We start from the raw sequence: 20,299 nt of genomic DNA on the forward strand, positions 1-20,299 counted from the left end.
TTGTAAAAATTATTTAATGTGCAAATAAAAAGATTCTTCCTTTCAAATAGTACAGGACATTGGCTGAATATGTTCAGCTGGTTTTACTCCATTTCTTGCAACTCCGTCATCACACCTGCCTGATGCAGCAAGTTTTCAGCTCCATCTGTGAAGGGACTGAAAAGGTCTTCCATTTCTAAGGGCTCTAGAAGCGTACCTGTAGGTCATACCTAGCATGTATCTGTTTTCACTGTTAGACACCCAAGATGGACTGATTTGACTATAAAGGTCCAGGATGAGCTGTGGGCAGGTAGGAATATAATTATATGTGGTTTTGTATCATAAACAGACACAATCAGTACAGAAGTCTACAAGGCCTGCTTTTATAGAAATGCATCTTTTATCTTTGTAGAACTGTGATTTAAAGATAAATCTTCATACACGGTGAATGGCAGATAAAGGCTCTTTCAGAGGCACCAAATAATAAAGATAAAAATATTGTTCTTTCACATAGTATTTTCTCTCTTGTCAAAATAGGACTCATAAATCACACGAAATTTAGCAAGCTAAGACACTTAGAACACAGCACTTTGTGAAAATCAAAATAACTCCTGTCTTGATATTTATAGAGTTTTCATAATCACAGTACGTAATAATTAAAGTATCACCCAAACTAGCTATTGCTATAAACCATGAACCTTTCCTGCTGTATATGGGCTGTGTAACAGAATCATACTGAAAGGATTTCAGGGCTGTTAAAGGCCAGTTCCACCATAAACTTTTAAATCAGTTTTACACTCTCTTTATGACATTTTCTGCTTATCCATGTGTTTCTCTATTGATTCCATAAATTTCCCAAGAATTTACTATCAAAGTAGATTTCTGGGAACAAAATGTGGTATGCATTGGTTCATGCTATCAGTTTTAAATCTGAAGAACTTTAGAGAAAATGTGGTAAGTTGGTGTACTCGGTTTCAACATATCTTCACTTTTTTTAAAGTTTGCAAAGTATGTATGTCATCTGTTATGTGTACATGCATTTGTATAGGCATTATATATTGCTTATAATCAAAGACAATATAGCTTTTATATATAAATGTTCCTTTGATATAAATTTGATTATATTTTCACACTATTTATTTATACTGTGCTATATCCACTGTACAACCGTATTATACAATCAGTCATGTTACATTTATTGCCAATTTTATTAATTTAATTCTAAAAATAATATTACTGTAAAATTCCTCCTTAAGTAAAGCAGGAGGACCAGTGTGCCAATGGCACATGAGGGTAAATGTATTCTAAAACCATACACTAGCTAAATCAACTTTTTATAACTAGAAGATATTAAATATTTATTTACTAACTTTCTGGAAGGCAGAATGTATATGTATCTCTGGCATCAAACATTTTCTGCTCTTGTTGTACACCTAGTCCTTTTAGCAATGTTTACCTGTTTCCACATAATTAGAATTACATTTTCCTAGATGGTTGCCAATTCACAGACTGAAGTAGCAAGCTATATTACCCACTGCACAGAAATGAAATTAGCATGATAAAGCATTCCAAATGCTGGCACATGAACAGGATTGATATTAGACTCACTTTTTTATTGATGTAATACGGGTCCATGTCTTCCAAGGGCTCAGACACCATTCCTGGAGGTATGTCGCCATATATAAACGGAAGTGTTTTTCCTGCCTCCAAATCACTGTTTGGCTTTGGCCCATTTTCATCATCATCTTTACGATCTTGTTTAGAATTCTTAGCTTTTTCTGCAGCAATGCGTTGTTCAATAGCTGCAAGAGACTCTCTAGTGAAGTATTGGAAGCTGTCTGGTCCTGGTGGTACAAGCACTGACTGCTCCATCTTTTCATCCTGCACATTTTAATTACCATTTATTCTTCTGCATAGGAAAACACTGAAAGAAAAGAGAAAATAAAATTCAAACAAACAAACATTTAAACAAATAAAAAGCAACTCTGTGTATTTTAAGGTAGTAAAGTAGTGGTTCTGAGTAAGTTTTTGTATGGATAGTTATTCTAGTTTATAAGAACAATTGCCTATTTTTATTTCAATTTAACTGTTACTACATATCTGGTTCTTTATTCAATATCTGTAACTGGATAATTGTGGAAGTATTCTAATATACATAGAATCATAGAACGTTTAGGGTTGTAAAGGACCTTAAAGATCATCAAGTTCCAACCCCCCTGCCATGGGCAGGGACACCCTCCACTAGAGCAGGTTGCTCAAAGCCTCATCCAGCCTGGCCTTGAACACCTCCAGGTATGCGGCATCCACAGCTTCCCTGGGCAACCTGTGCCACTGTCTCACCACCCTCACAGTAAAGAAATTCTTCCTAATATTGCAACTGAGAAAAATCCAATGAGAAAAAAAAAAAAAAAAAAAGTCGTCCTGTTAAAACTACAAATCTGACATCTTTCATGCTGCTGAATAATTTTCTGATTACATCAGACATACAGATGAAATGTGGTTTTGGGCACACAGTGGTGCATATATCCCTCATGCCTGAATGTAAAGAGATACTTGCAGTCTCCACCCATTGCTGGGGTCATTGCAAAATGATCAGTCAGCCTTTCAGGAGACTTAAGGGTCAACGCATGTCAGTACTCCTTGAAATAAGCTAGATATATGGAAAGACAGAGAAGTAAGAATACAAGAGATGGTGGGGGGGAAACATTAAAACAACTGAAAAGATGACAAACAAAACCAGAAATTATGGAAAGAAGCTGAAAAAGATTAAGAAAAGAGAGCAAAAAAATGGAAACAAGAGGAGACCATAAACGAATGTAGAAAGAATTAAGAGGAGAAAGTGAAGAATGTGCAAAGAAAAAACCAGGAAGACTGGAAGATTACTAATATAAAAAAGCAGAGATGAAAACAAAGAAAAACAGAAAAGTATGTGGAAGAACAGAGTTCTGGGAAAGAAGTAGAAAAGGAAGCAAATGTAGGTAGGGTTAAACTTTCTAGTAAGGACAAATCAATAAGGAGAAAAAGAAATTAGATAAGAAACAAAGGGAGAAGAAAGAAAAACATAGCTGGGACATGAAAGAGGTGGTCACTAAAAGATACTAAGTAATAACTCCTAAATCCTCTAGATCATTAATACCAGGGTGAGCACAAACATCTCAATCACACATATGTACACATATATATTGAGTAGTGGTATGTAGTGGATAAAATAAGAAAGAGGGGTCAAAGTGCTTATGGGCTATATAACCCAAATTTTCTTGATTTCTCAGAAAAAGTAAAAAAACAAATTACACCTGGATGTACAGAATCATCACCCACAACCAGAGGAATGGCTTCTAAAGAATCGAGGTGGCAGATTTGTCACTGTAAAAAATTAAAGGAAGCTAATCTCCTACCAGAACACAAAGGATTGACCCACACAAAGTTTAGACTCATGCCAAAACCAGTTCTCTAAAGCTTTCCTTTCTTTCTAACCTGAAAGGAATTGTAATCACCCTGTTCTGTCTCCATTATGGGGAAAAAGGATATAAAATGTACCTCAACCAACAAGGATTTCAACTCTTCTTTAACTTCACATAGAGAGCACCCTCCAGACATTCCCCAGCTCCCCATTTTGTGGTTCTATTTACTTCTGGGAACTGACTTTCCAGTCTCTTAACTACTGAACAGTTGTAAACTCACAGTATGTACACTCTGACATTATTTCTTAATGTTCAATCACACCTTGTGGATAATGGGGAAAGAAGCAAAAAAACCTATTAGCCACACCACTGTCCTTGACTGACACCCAAACATCTCTGTAAGTGGTACCACAAGTTGGGAAACAGATCTCATAGTAAGCCACTATTCAAATATTACGGAAGCCACAGCTGTAGGTGGATACTGCTTGCTCTGCAGTCTTCAGGGAGATACAGAGACTCAAAAGAGACAGCCAGGATTTCTTCTCTGCTCATTTTATTTGGCAAAGAAAGGGATGAAGACCTTCTCTCCTCTTTGGTCCCTTCTCTCCTCAGCATAGATATAATCCCCATGGCCACCAGCAAATCAGGCTACACAGCTGTGTCTGCCTTTCCCTCTCCTCCTCACTGTGAGACCCAGGAGCCCGGTTTTCCCCTTTGCCATTTTTCCTTTGAAAATTCTCTTCATTGTCTGAAAACCCCACTGTACACAGCACTCAGTGTTCCTTGCCATGGTGGCCAGCGAGGGCAGAGCAAGCCAAACGAGTCATGGCCCAGCAGGAGGGAGGTGCTGGACAGCAGCAAGGGCAATCTCATGTTTTGAAGAGGAAGGAAATGGACAGCCAGCGAGCAGTCAGCAGAGATGAGCTCTGAAACCCTATGGTGCTCTGTCAGGATCACCTTTTAGTTCAGCTGAATGTCCTCAACAGGCACGCAGAACAACGACGTAAACCTGCCGGATTTGCCTGCAAATGCACAGAAACAAGCTACCTCATAGCGATTAGTTAGGTTTCAAAAACATTTGATTCAGCTACTGTGTTTAAATACTGAGTTTAAAAAAAGCAAATACTGTGGGTTTTTCTCATAATACCTGTATTTTTTTTTTCGTACAAAGGAACATTACATTATTTTTCTATAATTAATCCTTGAATGTTCTCAGGTCTATGAAATGTATATGGAGCTAGCCAGATATACACCTTTAGATGTATCTAAATCTAAGTAGGCTGTACTTAACAAAATGTTTCAGAAGACTTTATGAAGATTAAATACTTTTTTATCATCTACTTAACAGATTAGAGGATAATATTCCAGATACATTTTCCTTTTTTCAAGCATTCCCATGATTATAAGTCTTCAGAATTGCAAACAGAAGTCTTCTGTAAATGCAAAAGTCAATATTAAATACATACAGAATTCACTACAGTCTTTAATCCCAAATCACTTTAATCTGTCATATCACTGTGGTTAACTAAAAGGTCTGAATTTATTCTCACTTATCTGTGTAGAAAAAATTGATACCAGGCAAGTTAATCAACTGATATCCTTCTATCAAGTGATTTATTAAATATTAGTTGAATAACTACAGATTGCTTACATGATACAAATGGCCTTTTTTTTTAATAGCATTACACTGGTAATTCAACAGAGAAAATAATATGTAATATAAAAACCAGAGATTTCTTCCTTTCCCACTCTCCCGGACCGAACGAGATTTTTTTCCTTCATCTCCAACTGTGTTTGAATGACTGTTTTATGAGCAGTGTATCAACAGGCAAAACATTTCAAATTTTGGAAAATAAGGTACTCAGAATATTTGAGAATAGACACATTCTGTTTCTTCTGAAATTTCCCAGGCAAAAAATACATTAATAGATACATCGTAGTATGCATTGTTGTGAGCCAGATAATTCCAGAGCACACTCAATATACTCTGTGTGCAGGGACCATCTGTAAACCACGTGCAGAATAAGTCTGAAGTTATTCAGCTGCACCTGTGTAATTGCACAATGCATAGTTGATCTGCCCATGCATATTAAGTCTGCAGCATTCAGAACTGGATTAGCTATGCCCACACTGACCATCTGGGCAATACATATTAAATTGGTTCAGCACTTCCCTGATGGAGGTTTGCTACTGCACACCTTGTGTAGTTGTAGATCTACACGTATCATAGAATTGCAGAATGGCCTGGGTTGAAAAGGACCTTAAAGATCATCTAGTTTCAACCCCCCTGCTGTGGGCAGGGTTGCCAACCACTAGAGCAGGCTGCCCAGGACCCCAAACAGCCTGGCCTCAAATGCCTCCAGGGATGGGGCATTCACAACTTCTCTGGGCAACGTGTTCTTGAGAATAACTCAAGCTGTCAAATATCCAGAGCTTCTGAAATTTTCTAGTCTTCAGATTTCACCTAAATAAATTTTCCAGGCAAAAAAAAAAAAAAAAAAGGGACATGTCAGCAAAAAGATGGAGAGATGGTGCCTTGTCTAACAGTGGTTCCAAACCTAGCCTTTGAAGAAGTCAATTAGATGATACATAACTCCCTGAAAAGAGACATGTTTGAACAAGAAGATTATTTCCTAACCTGATAAGTGTTTGGTTTACTGTTAGCTTTCATGTTCCTCATGCCTTCGTAACAAATAGTGACGAGTTTCTGGAGAGTTTGGTCAGGAGGACCTTAGCATACATGTAGAACTACAGTACTGCAAATACCTAAACTTCAGCAAGCTGATTTCTTTATGTTATCCATATGCTTAAATCAAAAACTGTAACATGCTTTGATGTTTGATCTGCTGTGACAACATCCATAAATTAAAATTTAGCTTCCATTTGCCACAGAATATAATGAATGTGAGATGCTGAAGTTCTATTGGATCCTTTGTGCTAGAAATGTAGGAATTTAATCGTAACAGACTAGTTCAAACAACACTTGTGGTACAATAGGTCTGGTTCAGCTTTATACTTTCACCTACATAAACATCTAGATAAAAGATTACCTTCAAATCCGAATGCTGAAATCAAACCTGAACTCTAAAAAAAACAATCTTCTTTCTGCCTCTCCCTGCATCCTTCAGGTGCCAAGATTCTCAACAATAAAACTCTTAATATTAGCCAGCATTTAATTTTACTCAATTAACATCATAGCAATATAATTAACTTTAAAAAGCTGTAGCTTCTCAGATTTACCATGTAGCAATGCCCCATGTTTTCTAGAACATACTGCATAGGGAATAAACATGAATCTTTCAACAAATACATTGCACATTATTTTGCACTGCTACTTGCAGAATTAATGACTCACAGGACTCTTCATTATATACATCACAAAACATGATTTGTTACATTGGCAATATAAGAAATAACTAATTTCTTACTACTAACAAAAAATAAAAATTACAGTAAATCAAATGAAATATTAAGAAATTTGCAAATGAAACTGGACAGTTTTCACTGCCTGGTTAACCTCCCTTCAGATTTCAGGAAAGCACCCTTAAACGTCTGTACAGGCTGCTGTTTCCTCGTATTTTCCAGCATTGTGAAACTGCTTGCTAAGGGAAAACTCAGGCAAGAGAATTCTGCCGGAATAAGCAGAATTTAATCTTTGCCCTTCACTTTGCCCTTGCCCTGTGACACACATTACGTTTTTGCTTTTGGCATAAACTAACAAATCAGTTCTATTAAAAATCATGCATCTTACTGTTTTGAAAAAGCATCAGAGTTGTAAACAGTAGTATTAATATTTCAAAGTGCTCTGGATGGAATGATGTAACATTGGTAACTTCATTTTTATAAAGAGACTAATTAGGTACTAGTGAGGTTTTCAGGGAATGTCACCTGGCTGATTCAAGACACAACTAGCAGACGACAGCTAGTACAAAATAACGATAAATCAGTGAATCTACATGTAAACTCACAGGGCTGAAATCTCTATGTTATATTACTTCTCAGTATAAACTACCTTCCTCAAAGTGGAGATTTGTGGGAGGAGAGGAAGGAAAGTATGACCAACTACTGCAGTTTTGCATGTGAGGCCTGTAAGAGGCTCCTTTCTCCACAGAATTGAGACAGTATCTGGCCTGATTATCTCCATGTTAGGGCTACTACAGGTAGCAAAGGTAGGTGGGATATCCAAAGCAACACACTTGGCAGAAGGACAGAAATCAGATTAGAATATTGGGACTACACAACTTTTTATGACTCCCTGTAGCTCATATATAAAATTAAATTTAGTTCCCATGGACAGCTTTATAAGGGAAACATGCACATTACCAAACTGATAATAGGATTCTCCCATATCTTTTTTTCACCATCTTCTTGGTGTTCCCTCTCAGCATGAATAATGAATAATGCAAATCTGGGTGCAAGGACTTGCTTGCATTAGATTACTTGGACTTGGATAACTATAATTATTTAATGCATATTAATTTTAAATAAAGGGTAGGTACATTAATACTGAAAACATCAGAATAGGGTACATACATATGCAGTGAGCTTAAATGAATTATCTGAAATTTTGGAAGCAAATATTATATTCTAGCTCAAGCAAAAGTCTATGCTTTGTAGCTAGATATTTCCACTACCTAAGTTGATACATGAGCAAGGTTATTGAAAAAAAAAGGGGAGTGATGAGGGGAGAGGATGACTGTTCAGTTTGCCATAGAGCTGCTAACAGCCATGGGTAGCTATGTGATTAGGAAGGCAGTTTAATGGCCCAGTCTAGGCTGCCCAACAGCCAGAAAGCAGAACTGACACAGACAGGAAACATAGTTAATGTCTGTGATATCCACACTGTTCTATAGTTGCTTAGCTTACATCTCATTACATGAGTATCTATGCTAAACTCCCTCATCAGCTTCAAGGAATTCAAAGCCACATTATCCATCAATCAGCAAAACTCTTACACTACCATGGGCAACAGACCATCTGATCTCTCTCTGCAGCGCTCTGCCACCACTATGCAGGAATAAAATCAAGATTAATGGGATAGAAAGAAAGCCCACATGAAAACATAAACTTGGCATCTTGATGGTAAGTCTTCATTTCAGAAGTTAATAATGGTTTCTGATCCCGGCTCCTAGAGCTATTTCTCTATTATATCTAATAAATTCACTTGAGAAGAGTCAGTTGAAAATCGCTGGAGGTGGGGTCATAGCTGAGAAGAAAAAAATTAAGAATACCTACGGGAAAAGAGCGTTTAGTTCTAGTTTTCACTCCCAATTAACTTCTTCAATTCAGAAAAAATATAAAAGCCTCAGTTTTGAAAAATAAAACAAAATAAAACAAGCCAGCCCTCCCCAAACAAAATAACTAACCAAGCAAAACTCCCATGCTGGGAAAGCAAGAATGCTCCCTGTGATCTATTTGTACTAGGAACTATTGACCACTGCAGTCAAAGCAGACTTTCATGTAGCTGCTGCTTCCCCCACCCCGCCCCAAATTCCTAGATTCTTAGCTCTATCCTTGTTTCTTTGTTAGAGTATATCAGAAGACCACATGATGTGGACACATGTTATTCATCACTACTAGTTATATGTATGTATGCATTGTTGAGATTACTATTCTCATTACATCTTTAAATTTAACTAATGCATCTCTAAATCAAAATATAGCTTCCATGCTTTACTTTAGATTAAAAATAAGTAGCTTGCTTCTGCTTAATGCTTTGCTAGCTTAATTCCATTAACTGCAACCAAGTCATTTCTATTTCAGAAAGCTGAAAAAAACAAAATTAGTTATGCAGTTCCATAGGCAAAAAAAAAAATAAAATTAACAGGACAAGTCACAATGCATCTGCATTACTACTCCATTGGACAAAATACATTTAACAGGTTAGTGTCATGGTTTGACCCACCCAGCAGTGTATACCCTGCAGCGACTTGCTCACCCTCCCCCCTCCCAGGGATGGGATGAGAGATTTAAAGGGGCAAAGGGAAAAAGGGACTTGTGAGTTGAGGTAAGAAAAATTTAATAACTAAACTACAATAAATTTGACATTAATAATGATAATAATAATGATAACGATTATAATAATAATAATATACAAATATACAAATGAGTGGTACACAACACAACTGCTTGCCACCCAGTGGCCAAGGCTCAGCCCATTCCCAGTTAACAATCCTGGAGCAGAGAAAGTCCTAAACCCACAATCCTGTAAATGAAATAGGCGCGAGAATCAGAGCGTGAGCCCTGACCAAGAGAGACAGAGAGACCACTTCCAGACAGATCCTCATCTATATACTGAGCATGAAGTGCATGATATGGAACATACCATTGGCCAATCTCCAATCAATTAGTCTCGATTCTGAACCTAAGGTCAAGTTCTAAACCAGTAATTGTGGGCTATGCTCCAGTTATGCTCCCTCCCAGCTTCTTGTACACCTGCACACTGCAAAGCATGGGAAGTTGGAAATGTCCTTGACTCTCCTGGGAACAACTACAAACATCAGTATGTTTTCAGCCTTTTTCTCAGCACAAATCCAACACATAGCTTCTTGCTAGCTACTATGTAGAAAGTTAACTCTGTCCCTGCCAAAACCAGGACAGTTAGAACTACTGGACTGCTACCAAGCTGAATGAATTCCATGCTTACCATGTTTCTGCAGTGTATCTTGTGCAGCAAATGACTGCAGTACAGAGTAGCAACCTTTCTGCTTTCTTTCATTTGAACAGAGAAGGGACCCTTTCTATTGGCAATCTATATTACTAACAAGATTAATTTTCTCACATAATGTCTGAAACATCAGTTCCTATTTTTCTTAGCAAATATAATAGCACCTTTCTTCACTTAAAAAAATAAACAAAGGAATGTAACTTATGCTGTGTAAATTATATAATGCTACTGATTAATTTCATGTTAAGGTAAAATTTAACTTAAGACAAGATATAAGTTCTGGTTTTAGCATATTACCACACTTGGGAAACAAGAAATAAAAACTGATGGAAAACAGATTACTCCATACCCTAGAATGATGTCAAATTTGCACAGCTAACAAAATCAAAGACATCTCCGAAAAAGTTACTAAACTATAACCTTTGTGGGTTGCTTAACCCCATTAACAGCGTTCTGGCAGTTGCTATCTCACATGGTCAATGGAAGGGCCAGTCTGACAACATAACCAGAAGCCTTAAAGATGTAATGACATAAGTATTCTCATTTTGAAAACTTTCTGACAGTTTTGAAACAGTTTCTGACACAGGAAACCCAGACACCACATGAAGGGTAGAAGAGTTGAGTTTCAGCTTTCTCCACTTAAACATTAGAAAGATGTTTTCATACTTTATCCCCTTGCTTTTCCTCACTGTGCACTCAAGGCATGTTTCAGCACATGCTTGTGCATAGTGCAGAGAGAAGGCAGTAAGAGCCCCACTGCTTTGTCTTAGAAGCAGGGTATTATATGTTAAGTCAGTGCAGTGTAGCACCCAAAGTGAGGGATCCACCTCACAAATGGAGAGAGTGCTCAAGGGATGCAAGATGCTCGAACCACAGCTAACTCTGCAGCCTAGGAAGCGCTATTACCACTGCATGACTTCCGTATAGCTCCTGTGTCCATCATCCCCTTCTGCAGCAGTCAGCCTATCTCAGGTTTTATGAGATGCAACAAATACATGGGCTACATGTGAATCAAGTGTTTACCAAAATAATTTCTATGCTATATGCTGATGTCATGTAACACATAACACATGCTTGTAAACACATGCATCTTTATTGATATTTATGTGGGCAAGGCAATGTATCCTTTTTTACTGGCCACTTCTGATCCTGCTAAGGCCACGCATCCACAGTTCTCCCCACATGTCCCTCTGATGTGATTCTGAATTCATAAACAACCAATAATTTTTACCAACAGTAAGAGGATTCTGCTATTTCTTAATAGGCTGCTTTCAACTTATTAATAATTTGCTAATAATATGTGACAAGTGGCTTATTACTAGAAGATTAACTGTTTATCTTTACAGTAGCATAATTAGTATCTTTTCTTGCAGATAAAGCTTTATTTAACTTCATAAACTATTTTATACATACAGGTAGCTCTCAAAATTTCTTACAATGAATAAAAAAAAGTCACATCAGTGATGTAAAGAAACCTGGTCAAAAATAAACAAGTGAACATCTCTCACTTATTTCCTGACTAGTTTTGAACTGATTTTCAACAAAAATTGAATTAACAATGTTAGTCCAATGTAATTTTGGAAAGTTCTCATTAAGTGGACATTCATGAGGCCACCATTTCAATCTTGTGTCCAGGCATGGCTACACACGACAGTAGTCCTGAGACCTGACAGTGGTCAAACCCTGGCACCTTGTCCCCTAGAGGTAGTATAGTTGCACAGTCAATTTACTCTGTTGAGCATTCATGAAAGTAATTTGCACTAACATCAGGAAGGATTGCTGCTAGTAATCAATCATGCAAGCACATTAGAGCTAGTTTCCATATCTTTGCCTTCTTTTGCAGTTAAGATGATGACCTCCCCCACCCCGCCCCAGGTTACACTTGCCTTGACAAGTCTCCCTGGCAGATCTCCTAGGCAAAGACTACCTTTCCTACAAAAGGCACTTATTGTTCAGCAGCCATCCTAAAATCCCAGCACCAGTCTATGTTCTCACACTCATAATGTCTTAACAGATTCATCCCAAAGCTTCATACTTCTGACACTGATGCACACCTCACCATTTAGAAAAGCAGCAGCTGAAGCATGTGGTTCAGAAAAGCAGCATTTGAAGCAAGCGACACAGAGACTTTGCAGAAGCCTTTGATACAGTTATGCTTTGCTCTAAACAGAGCAGAAGAGATAAAACCAAAAGTAAAAACACTAAAAACACTCCTCCATTACTACTTTTCTGAATTTCCTAGTAACTCTTAGCTTAGTATTTGGGGTTTGGTCTGAGTCCTTTAAGCTGTCTCTCACAGAAGGCTTTTCTCAAAGTGGTCAGAGAGAACCTCTTGCTTTTACTCCTCCCAACTCCTCCATCAGGAGACCACCTGGTCATCAGCTCATTAAAACCCATCCACTACTTTGCTGTTTAGTTATCATGCCACATAGCAGAATGAGTTTTCTTGGTCTGCTCCCATTCATAAACATGCCAACTGTAATCCTGTGATTACATCTCAATTGTTTTACTGAAGCAATGTTAAAACCAAGGCTAAAGGTTGGATTTGCTTTCTGCTTGCATTGTTTCCCTGTGGAGCAGCCTGGAATCTGGCTGTGGGGTGACCCAGCTGGCAAGCCCTCAGAAAGAATTGCTAAAAAATGAGCTAAATCTAGATGACATTAAATGTGTGTTGAATTCCCGTGTGGATGGGTCACAGGCCTATTTACCCACCCCATCCATCCATATCTGCCCTTGCAACACTCTGCACAGCTGATGCTGGGCAGAGGTAAGGTCCTACGTTCACTCCAAGAAGATGTCTAGGGATTTGCAAGAAGCCTGAACTCAGATCAGTAGTCTTGGTGAAGACTAGCATCAACCTAGAGTTTCACATAGATACTTCATAACTTGTAAGAGCATTTTGCATAGACATGGAACATCTTAGCCCAGACAGCATGAAGTAAAACATAACATTGGTAATTATAAGGGTTTAGGCATAAAAAGAAGGAAGTATCTCAGAATAAAAAGCTGTAATGCATAATTCCATATAATAGTTGGATTTAAGAGATCCATCTGAACTGGACTTTGTATGAAAGATTCCCCACTCATTGCTCAATATTTTTTCAGCAGGTTTTTTATTCTCATTTATTTCCTCCAGTGTTTAGTGTGTTTTGAGACCTAAAAAGGTCCTACATGATATTTTAAGTTGCATAAAGGTGAAAAAAAAAATCTTGAAAATTCCTAGAAGAAATGAAATCGGTTTTGCTATTAAATGGTTAACTATCAGCAGCAGCAACAGCATCTGCTGCCTTTGCCACACCCTTTGAGCAATGTCTTATTGTAAAAAGCTTCAGATTTGCAAAGAAAGGCAGAGCCTAGGAATTAGTATTTCTGCAGAAGCAGTGCTTTGAAAGTCACAGAATTAAGACTGTTAGCCACACTGATTTTTATTTAAAAGCAAACATTTCACCTTTTTTTTCTTTTGAGGTGCTGGTGAGTTTCTAGTCATTTAATATTTTATATTCTAACCCTACAATAAATATTCAGGATATTAATTCGTACAGGACTGTAAAGATATAATAAATAATCTAGTCAAAAGCTAGAAGCAATAAAATTATAGACTATGAAATCTAGTGTTATTGGGATTTGGGAGTTTTTTGGTTTTTAATCCAATGGTTGGCCAAGAAGAAAAATTAGAGAAATGTGCTTCTTTAAAATAAATAAGAATATATTGTGTTCAGAGACCTTAAATGTTTAGCAGACCAGAATATTTAAAAATTAATGAACTTAATGCTAGTAAGTGTACTGAGAAAACTGACAAAACGTATATTGCAGGTGACAACAAACTTTAAAAATAGCAGAACTAAGGGAATATCCCTGGATATCATGTGATATTTAAAAATTGAAAACCATCTATCAGAAATTTCTGAAATATAGCTATATACTTAAAAATAGCATAAATGATAATAAATTTTGCAGGAACACAGTCATTCAAATTCTGAGCCACTTCTGGTACTTTCCTGAAGACCAGATCATCTACTAAAAAGCAAGCAACATTTTCTTTATAAATATGGTACTGAGCTATGTGGTTAAAAAGATAATTGTAGTGTACATTTGGTGATTATTCTGCAAAGAAACCATTCTCATATATAGGTACAGAAATATAAAAAAGGAAAGAGGCTTGAGATCTCCAGTTCCTGTAAATATCACTCAGTGCACATCAAACGTGCAGTTAAACTATGCTAATGAAGCTAATGAAGTAATAAAGTACTTAATAATTTTAAAGGTTTCTATCTTGCATTCTATCTTGAATTGAACCTGATAGATTACAAGGGTTGTATTATATGAATCTGTTCATATGGATCCACCTGTAGGATGAGAACTCAAGTAGGAGCAGTAATGTGGTCCAGTGGAGACCACAGCAAACTATGGCAGACCTGACTAAGGGCAAACCATAACTTTTTCATCCTCAGCTTTTCTGGTGGGGAAATAACAGTTTACCCATTTTAAAGGATTTGTGATTAGTGATTAAAATACTTTATTTTCTTCTAATTCAAAAGTAAACATTTGTCTTTAATTAATGACTGAAAGTATTCTTGCATTTGTGATTTGAACTGCTTCTTGCTGTTCTAAATTGTCCCTTGTGATGCTGTTAAGAGAGGTTACAGTGTTTTGGAATGCTTTTTCTAAATGGTAGGTTTTAGTTTATAGTAGAGAGCTATAATGTCTTCCAGTATTTTGGCACTGGGTGTTCAGGGCAATAACTTAAATAGTTGGAAGATAAACGATAAGATTTGCCCCATTGTTGTCCCATGACTCTTTACTCTGCTAATAGCAGGCGCAGTATGAAGGCTAGTTCTAGCCCTACTAAATGAGAGAAAGCTTCAGCCACTCAAACACCCAGAGTCAGGTATTGATTTACAATACACCCAGCTGAGAAACCATGCAGAGAGGCATTCCTCAGCACGTCACTCTTCTTGCCTGATCAATGCATCCAAAGGCAGGGCACCATCTCATACCAGAGTCTGAGAGCTGAATAATGCTTCTGCAGGTGTCTTATGTACAACCTAGATGCATCAGTATAAACAAGTTTACAGTGAGCAGCCAAAGCAGGAAACTTCATTTTTTAAAATCATTTGTGAATGCACTTGAGAGAGGGCACAATGGAAATAAGTGCGCTACATATAGATAAGAATATCCAGTTATGAAAAGCGATGTTATGTGAACAACAAACCTTGTCAGAGAAGAGATCAATGCAATGTGTAGGTCATGGCTCTAAGGAATAAAAGGACACGCACAATTAAAAATATTAGAGATGATTGTGTTACATTGATTATGAGGAAAGGACAAACTGGGGACTTAATATTCATAAGTGGAAATGACTTCCAACATATCTTAATTTGTTTTTGAGGAAAAAGCCTATGAAAAGTATAGATACAAAAGAATTTTCCAGGCTTATCAGTTCTGAGTAGGAGTTGGTTTGTTACACTTGTTTATCCAGTTTTCTGTATTTATTACTCTTAAAATTCTTGATTTTCTCTATGATTTAAGATTCATCAGGATGTATGTTTGCAATGATCCTATTGAAGCTGTTCTCAAAACATGCTATTGACTTCATTCATGCACATAAGTTTTATTACCTAATTTATATATTTGATTTATATCTTCAAGAAGAATTCTGATATGTACTAGGTAAGCATGTAATTTCAACTCAAACTCTTTTGTCTTACATTAAAGTAGAGGCAAGTTAATGTGGAGGAATACTTCCCTTTAGTTTTCTTTTACATACTGAAGTTTTACCAGCTGACTTTCATGTGTGCAGTTTCTTTTTCTGAACATATTTCAGTGCTGTAGGACTAACGCATAAAAAAAAAAATATGAGTGAGAGATATCTGTATTAATAAATTAATAAAAGTGCTATTGCAAATAATGTAAATACACATCCATCATCCATCATTCAATAATTACTTATTAAAAATTTTGTAGAGTGTTTATAAAATCATTATGATGAAGGTCCTCTTTTGTTACTTATAGTGCAAATGCTTTAAGTTGTGGGATGGTAAAATGCTTTTTACATTATCACATGAATGTCATACAACATATAATGTCATGCAACATATAATGTCATTGGAAATAATTGCTACAAAACCGCGATTCCCAAAGTGGGAAAGGTTGAGGATGGGGGCAGGGATTTAGCTTGGGGAAAGTCATAAAAATAAAGTATGAAAATGTCACCAAAATTTTGCTCTCTTTTCCTCTCTTCTTACTTTTGCTCAAACTTTTTTCCTCCATGAAATCTTTTCACCCTTCTGGCAAGCCCATGAGGGACTTGAACTTAACATCATCCTTAAGCAAATGGGTTTTAGGGAGTGAGATGCAAATGTGCTCCCTCCCTCCCTGTCTGCTCCAGCCTTCCCAGGCAGCCAGGCTTGCTGGAAGTGAGTGCTACATGGGGAGTGTTTTGGGCTGGGTAGGACTGGGGCTGGGTTTTCAGGTATGTGGTTGGTTAGTTAAGCTTTCTGCAGGGCTGGGTGATGACTTCTTGGGTTAACTAAGGGTTAACTAAAGGTTGACTGCAGAAGCTTTGAGTGAATCAGCAAGGACGACAGGTGAATGCATCCAAAATATTCCAAAACCAAAAATGGTCAAGATCAAAACTGTTACCACTGTAAAAGACAGTTAAAGACAGATGAGAGTGTAGAGCACAAGGCATTTTTTCAGTGAGAACACAATGATCTGATACACAACAGATGGCCAAAGCACAAGACTGTAAACAGGTACCTTACACAGTCTGTCCCCTTAGTGACTATGTCCCCTAAGAAGAAAGGACCTCAGTGAAAATGTGCGACATATTACAGTATCAAATCTTGAGATGCCTGTTATGAAATATGAGCACACAGATTTATCAGCAGCAATATGAAATTTTAAGATTCCTTTTAATTTTACTACCTCTTTTTCTCAGGGTACATCTGTACTATATTTGACAGTGTGCAGCCAAAACTGCATTCTATCACAAGCACGTCCACATTGCCTTTTACAGGAAGCCCTTCTGGATTTGGGAGGCAGGTTGCTTGCAAATCTCCAAGTTTGCAGCAGCTTCTGAGCTTTTCTAGGAAGATGTCTCTCTTGAGTTACTTTTGTTCTTGTGCCCTGAACAGCAGACAGCCAAGTTGTGTTCACACTGCAGGTAAATGGGTTTATACACCTTTTCAGAATAGCATCAGAGCTGTCCAAACCACATGGGCTCTGCTGAAAGCAGGCAGAATGAATGGTTGTATGTATCTTGGTCTCCAAGGTCCCTTCAGAAACATCATATCTATCCTATATGTAGTCCGACTGATCCAAGTTTTAACTATTTCAGACTTTGTTCTGCTGACATTGCTGGTGTGTTTTCAGTTTCTAGGTGGAGTGATTAATCCCAGCTTGAGTGCTTAACACAGCAAGTTGGCACATGAAAGGCTGGCAACCAACCCTAGGGGCTGCTGAGGTTAGTAGTGAGGGTGCTACTAGCACTCATGATAAATCTGACTCTTACATGTGTCAAATGTCCTCATCTAAGTTTTGGAGACAGACTATGTCTAAATCTTACTGTACTTTCCCCTCTCTGCTTACATATCTAAGATACAGTCTTAGCCATCCACAAGGTTATTACTGTCAGTCTCTGTTTTCCATCATACTTACAGGAAAGCAAGTTTCTTTGGCCTTATCAAACAAAACATGCCTATATCCAGTCTTTGCAGCTTTTCTTCACTATCTCAAATTCCATTTTTTAAGATGCTAACTCCATTGTTCAAATTTTCAATTTACATCAACATTGTGCTTTGAAAAAAGATTCCCAGTCATGACTGGGAGACACAAATATCTGCAAAGCTCCCTTATTATCCTCCTTTTAACCTCTTATTTCTCAGAATACCTTACAAAACTCTTCAGTGGTTAGGCTGCTCAGCTACCAAAACTACTCCTTCACCTTAAATGTCTTTCTCTCTGTGCCATCTGGGCATTTTTCCTTATACTTAGATTGTATGCTGATTGGGGCAGTGATTCCCTTGTGTTTGAATAGCACATACAGATTGGGGTTCTAGATTCCCTACAGGAAGCCCTACCTCTTATAGGCATACAAAAATATCCATATGTATGCAGGGCAACAGGTAGTGTTGGACACAAACTGAAATAGAACAATTTCCGAGTAAGAATCTAGAATTTAAGAGGTGTTAAAGTTCAAGATTGTGTACTTTAGAGGAATAATATGAAGGAATGCCTTCAGAACTAGAGCCCAACAGAGCCAGAAAGCAACAAGTTTTTAAGAACAAAGTTCCTGAAACTTTCAGAAGTAAAAGTACTCCCTATAACACTGTAATACAGTATTTTGACTGAGATAACACATCACTGTCTCAAAAAAAAAATAAAATACAAAACCCAACAAAACCTTTCTTGTTTCAGTCCCCCAAAGTAGTTAATAACTACTGCTTCAGGAAAGCCACCTGAATTAGAAGCATTACACAGGGAAAAACAGACCTGCAGACCTCTAAAGAGATGGGAAAATTGCTTACTGTGTGGACTTCAGAACAATGCTAACTACAGTTTCACTACCCACAGCCATTATTTAGCTATTTTCACAATCCCTTCTCACATATAAGAGAGCAAATGGCTCATCTTTCATATCTGGAATTTATCTGAACAGACAACTGAAGACATAAGCCATCCTTTTCCAAAGTGCTAAGCAATCAAGAATTCACACAAAAATCAATATGAAATTCTTGACACTCTGCTTTAGGACGTTGTATTTTTTGCCTAAGCACCTAAATATAGACTTAAATACATACGCTGATGTATATATCTTCATATATCTTATGAAATTTTAGCCTTGTTTTATAGCCAATCTTACTTCAGTCAAGGAGAGAAAAAAAACTATTGCCAAAACTGACCAGTTTCCTGCATTTCAGAATCTTACAAAGTGTATAACCCTGAGAAATAAATGTCACCGCTGAGACACCCATAGAAATATTATGTGCAAAGAGGTCAAAGAAAAAGGGACAGGAAATTTTGCATAAAACACTGTTATTACTATTATACAGTTTAATGAATCTGTCTGAAGACAGATCTGTTTTGGAACAGAGAAATAGCTTTTAAAAATAAAACTGAATGTTTATTACTCCCCTCTTTTTTTAAAATAAATTGATTCATATTTCCCCTGCTTTCTTTTTCATTTTTCCTCAAGAAACTCAGTGCTAGCTATTGTCTAAGAACTAGGCATGCAGATATAAGAGAGGGGGTACTGTATCAATTAATTTGCTTTCTCGTGTTAGTATGTCTCATAATTTATTATTCTTTACTCTTGAGCAGTATGCATTTTTTGTTCTCCCAGCAGAGCCATTAAATATTATTTAGTGCTGGTTCAGAATTAGTCTGAACTTACACTTCACAGATGTGTTGAGCCTGTTTTGTGTGATCTTGAGAGGAAAGCAGAGGGCAAGTCTGAGGTCAATACCCACAGGTGAGAGACTCACAGCCAGCCTGCACAGCAGCTAGGCAGCATGTAATCTAGAGTCAAAACTACCAAACATACTGTCCAAAAGATAGGAGAACTTCTTTTACCAGGCTGCAGCCCTAGAACTCCCATAAACTGTAATAAACCTTGGGATTGGCACTATATATAATAATTTTCAATTAAAAAAACAAAACAAAACCAAAGCAACAGGCAAATGTGCGTGCCCTTCTAAGCTGTTGGTCATTTTCAACTTACCATAGTGATAACCTAAGCAAATGGGCTTGTTAGCAAACCAAATGAGACAATGGTCCTTTCTAAGTTGGACTGAAGTTTGAGTGTGAAACAAAATGGTAGCACCGCTGCCACTAGTGTTCCAAAAAAAATTTTTCAAAAAATAATTCAAAAATAAAATCTAAAAATATTATTTGAATAAAAGTAAACTTCAACTGGAATCCTATTTAAAGGTACTCAAAGTAACTAAGACTTTTTCTAATCCCATTGCACATGTCTATCAATAAAGCTGTAAACTTCTGTCTACTGCATGTCCCACTCCTGCAGAGTGTATATACCGTAGAATAAGTGTTTTGAGGGGATGCTTACATACTTTAAGAAAATCCTAATGGAGATAGCTTGTAGGAGGTCTATTTTGGGCCCTATATAATTTGTATTTTTCTTTAAGCCTGTTTTACCTTAGATATCTGCTTCTTTTTGTAGACTCACTGAAAAATTGGGTTGGAAACAATGATCAGAGGCCACCTAGTCCATCTCCCTGCCCAAGGCAAGTTG

General features: G+C 37.2%; 1 protein-coding gene across 8 annotated transcripts in view; it reads right to left on the reverse strand.

Annotated features, from left to right (window-relative positions):
* The window catches only part of SCN1A (sodium channel, voltage-gated, type I, alpha subunit), a 64,015-nt gene extending 62,164 nt beyond the window's left edge, over window positions 1-1,851 (reverse strand). For all 8 annotated transcript variants that reach the window (XM_010074157.1, XM_010074155.1, XM_010074153.1 and 5 more), the window contains exon 1: window positions 1,588-1,851. In XM_010074157.1, the coding sequence (XP_010072459.1) occupies window positions 1,588-1,851 (264 nt within the window). The remainder of the gene's footprint in view (window positions 1-1,587) is intronic.
* Window positions 1,852-20,299: the final 18,448 nt, after the last annotated feature.

The sequence above is a fragment of the Pterocles gutturalis genome, unplaced genomic scaffold (assembly GCF_000699245.1).
Source record: "Pterocles gutturalis isolate BGI_N339 unplaced genomic scaffold, ASM69924v1 scaffold8492, whole genome shotgun sequence".
In the NCBI taxonomy this organism is placed as follows: domain Eukaryota; kingdom Metazoa; phylum Chordata; class Aves; order Pterocliformes; family Pteroclidae; genus Pterocles; species Pterocles gutturalis.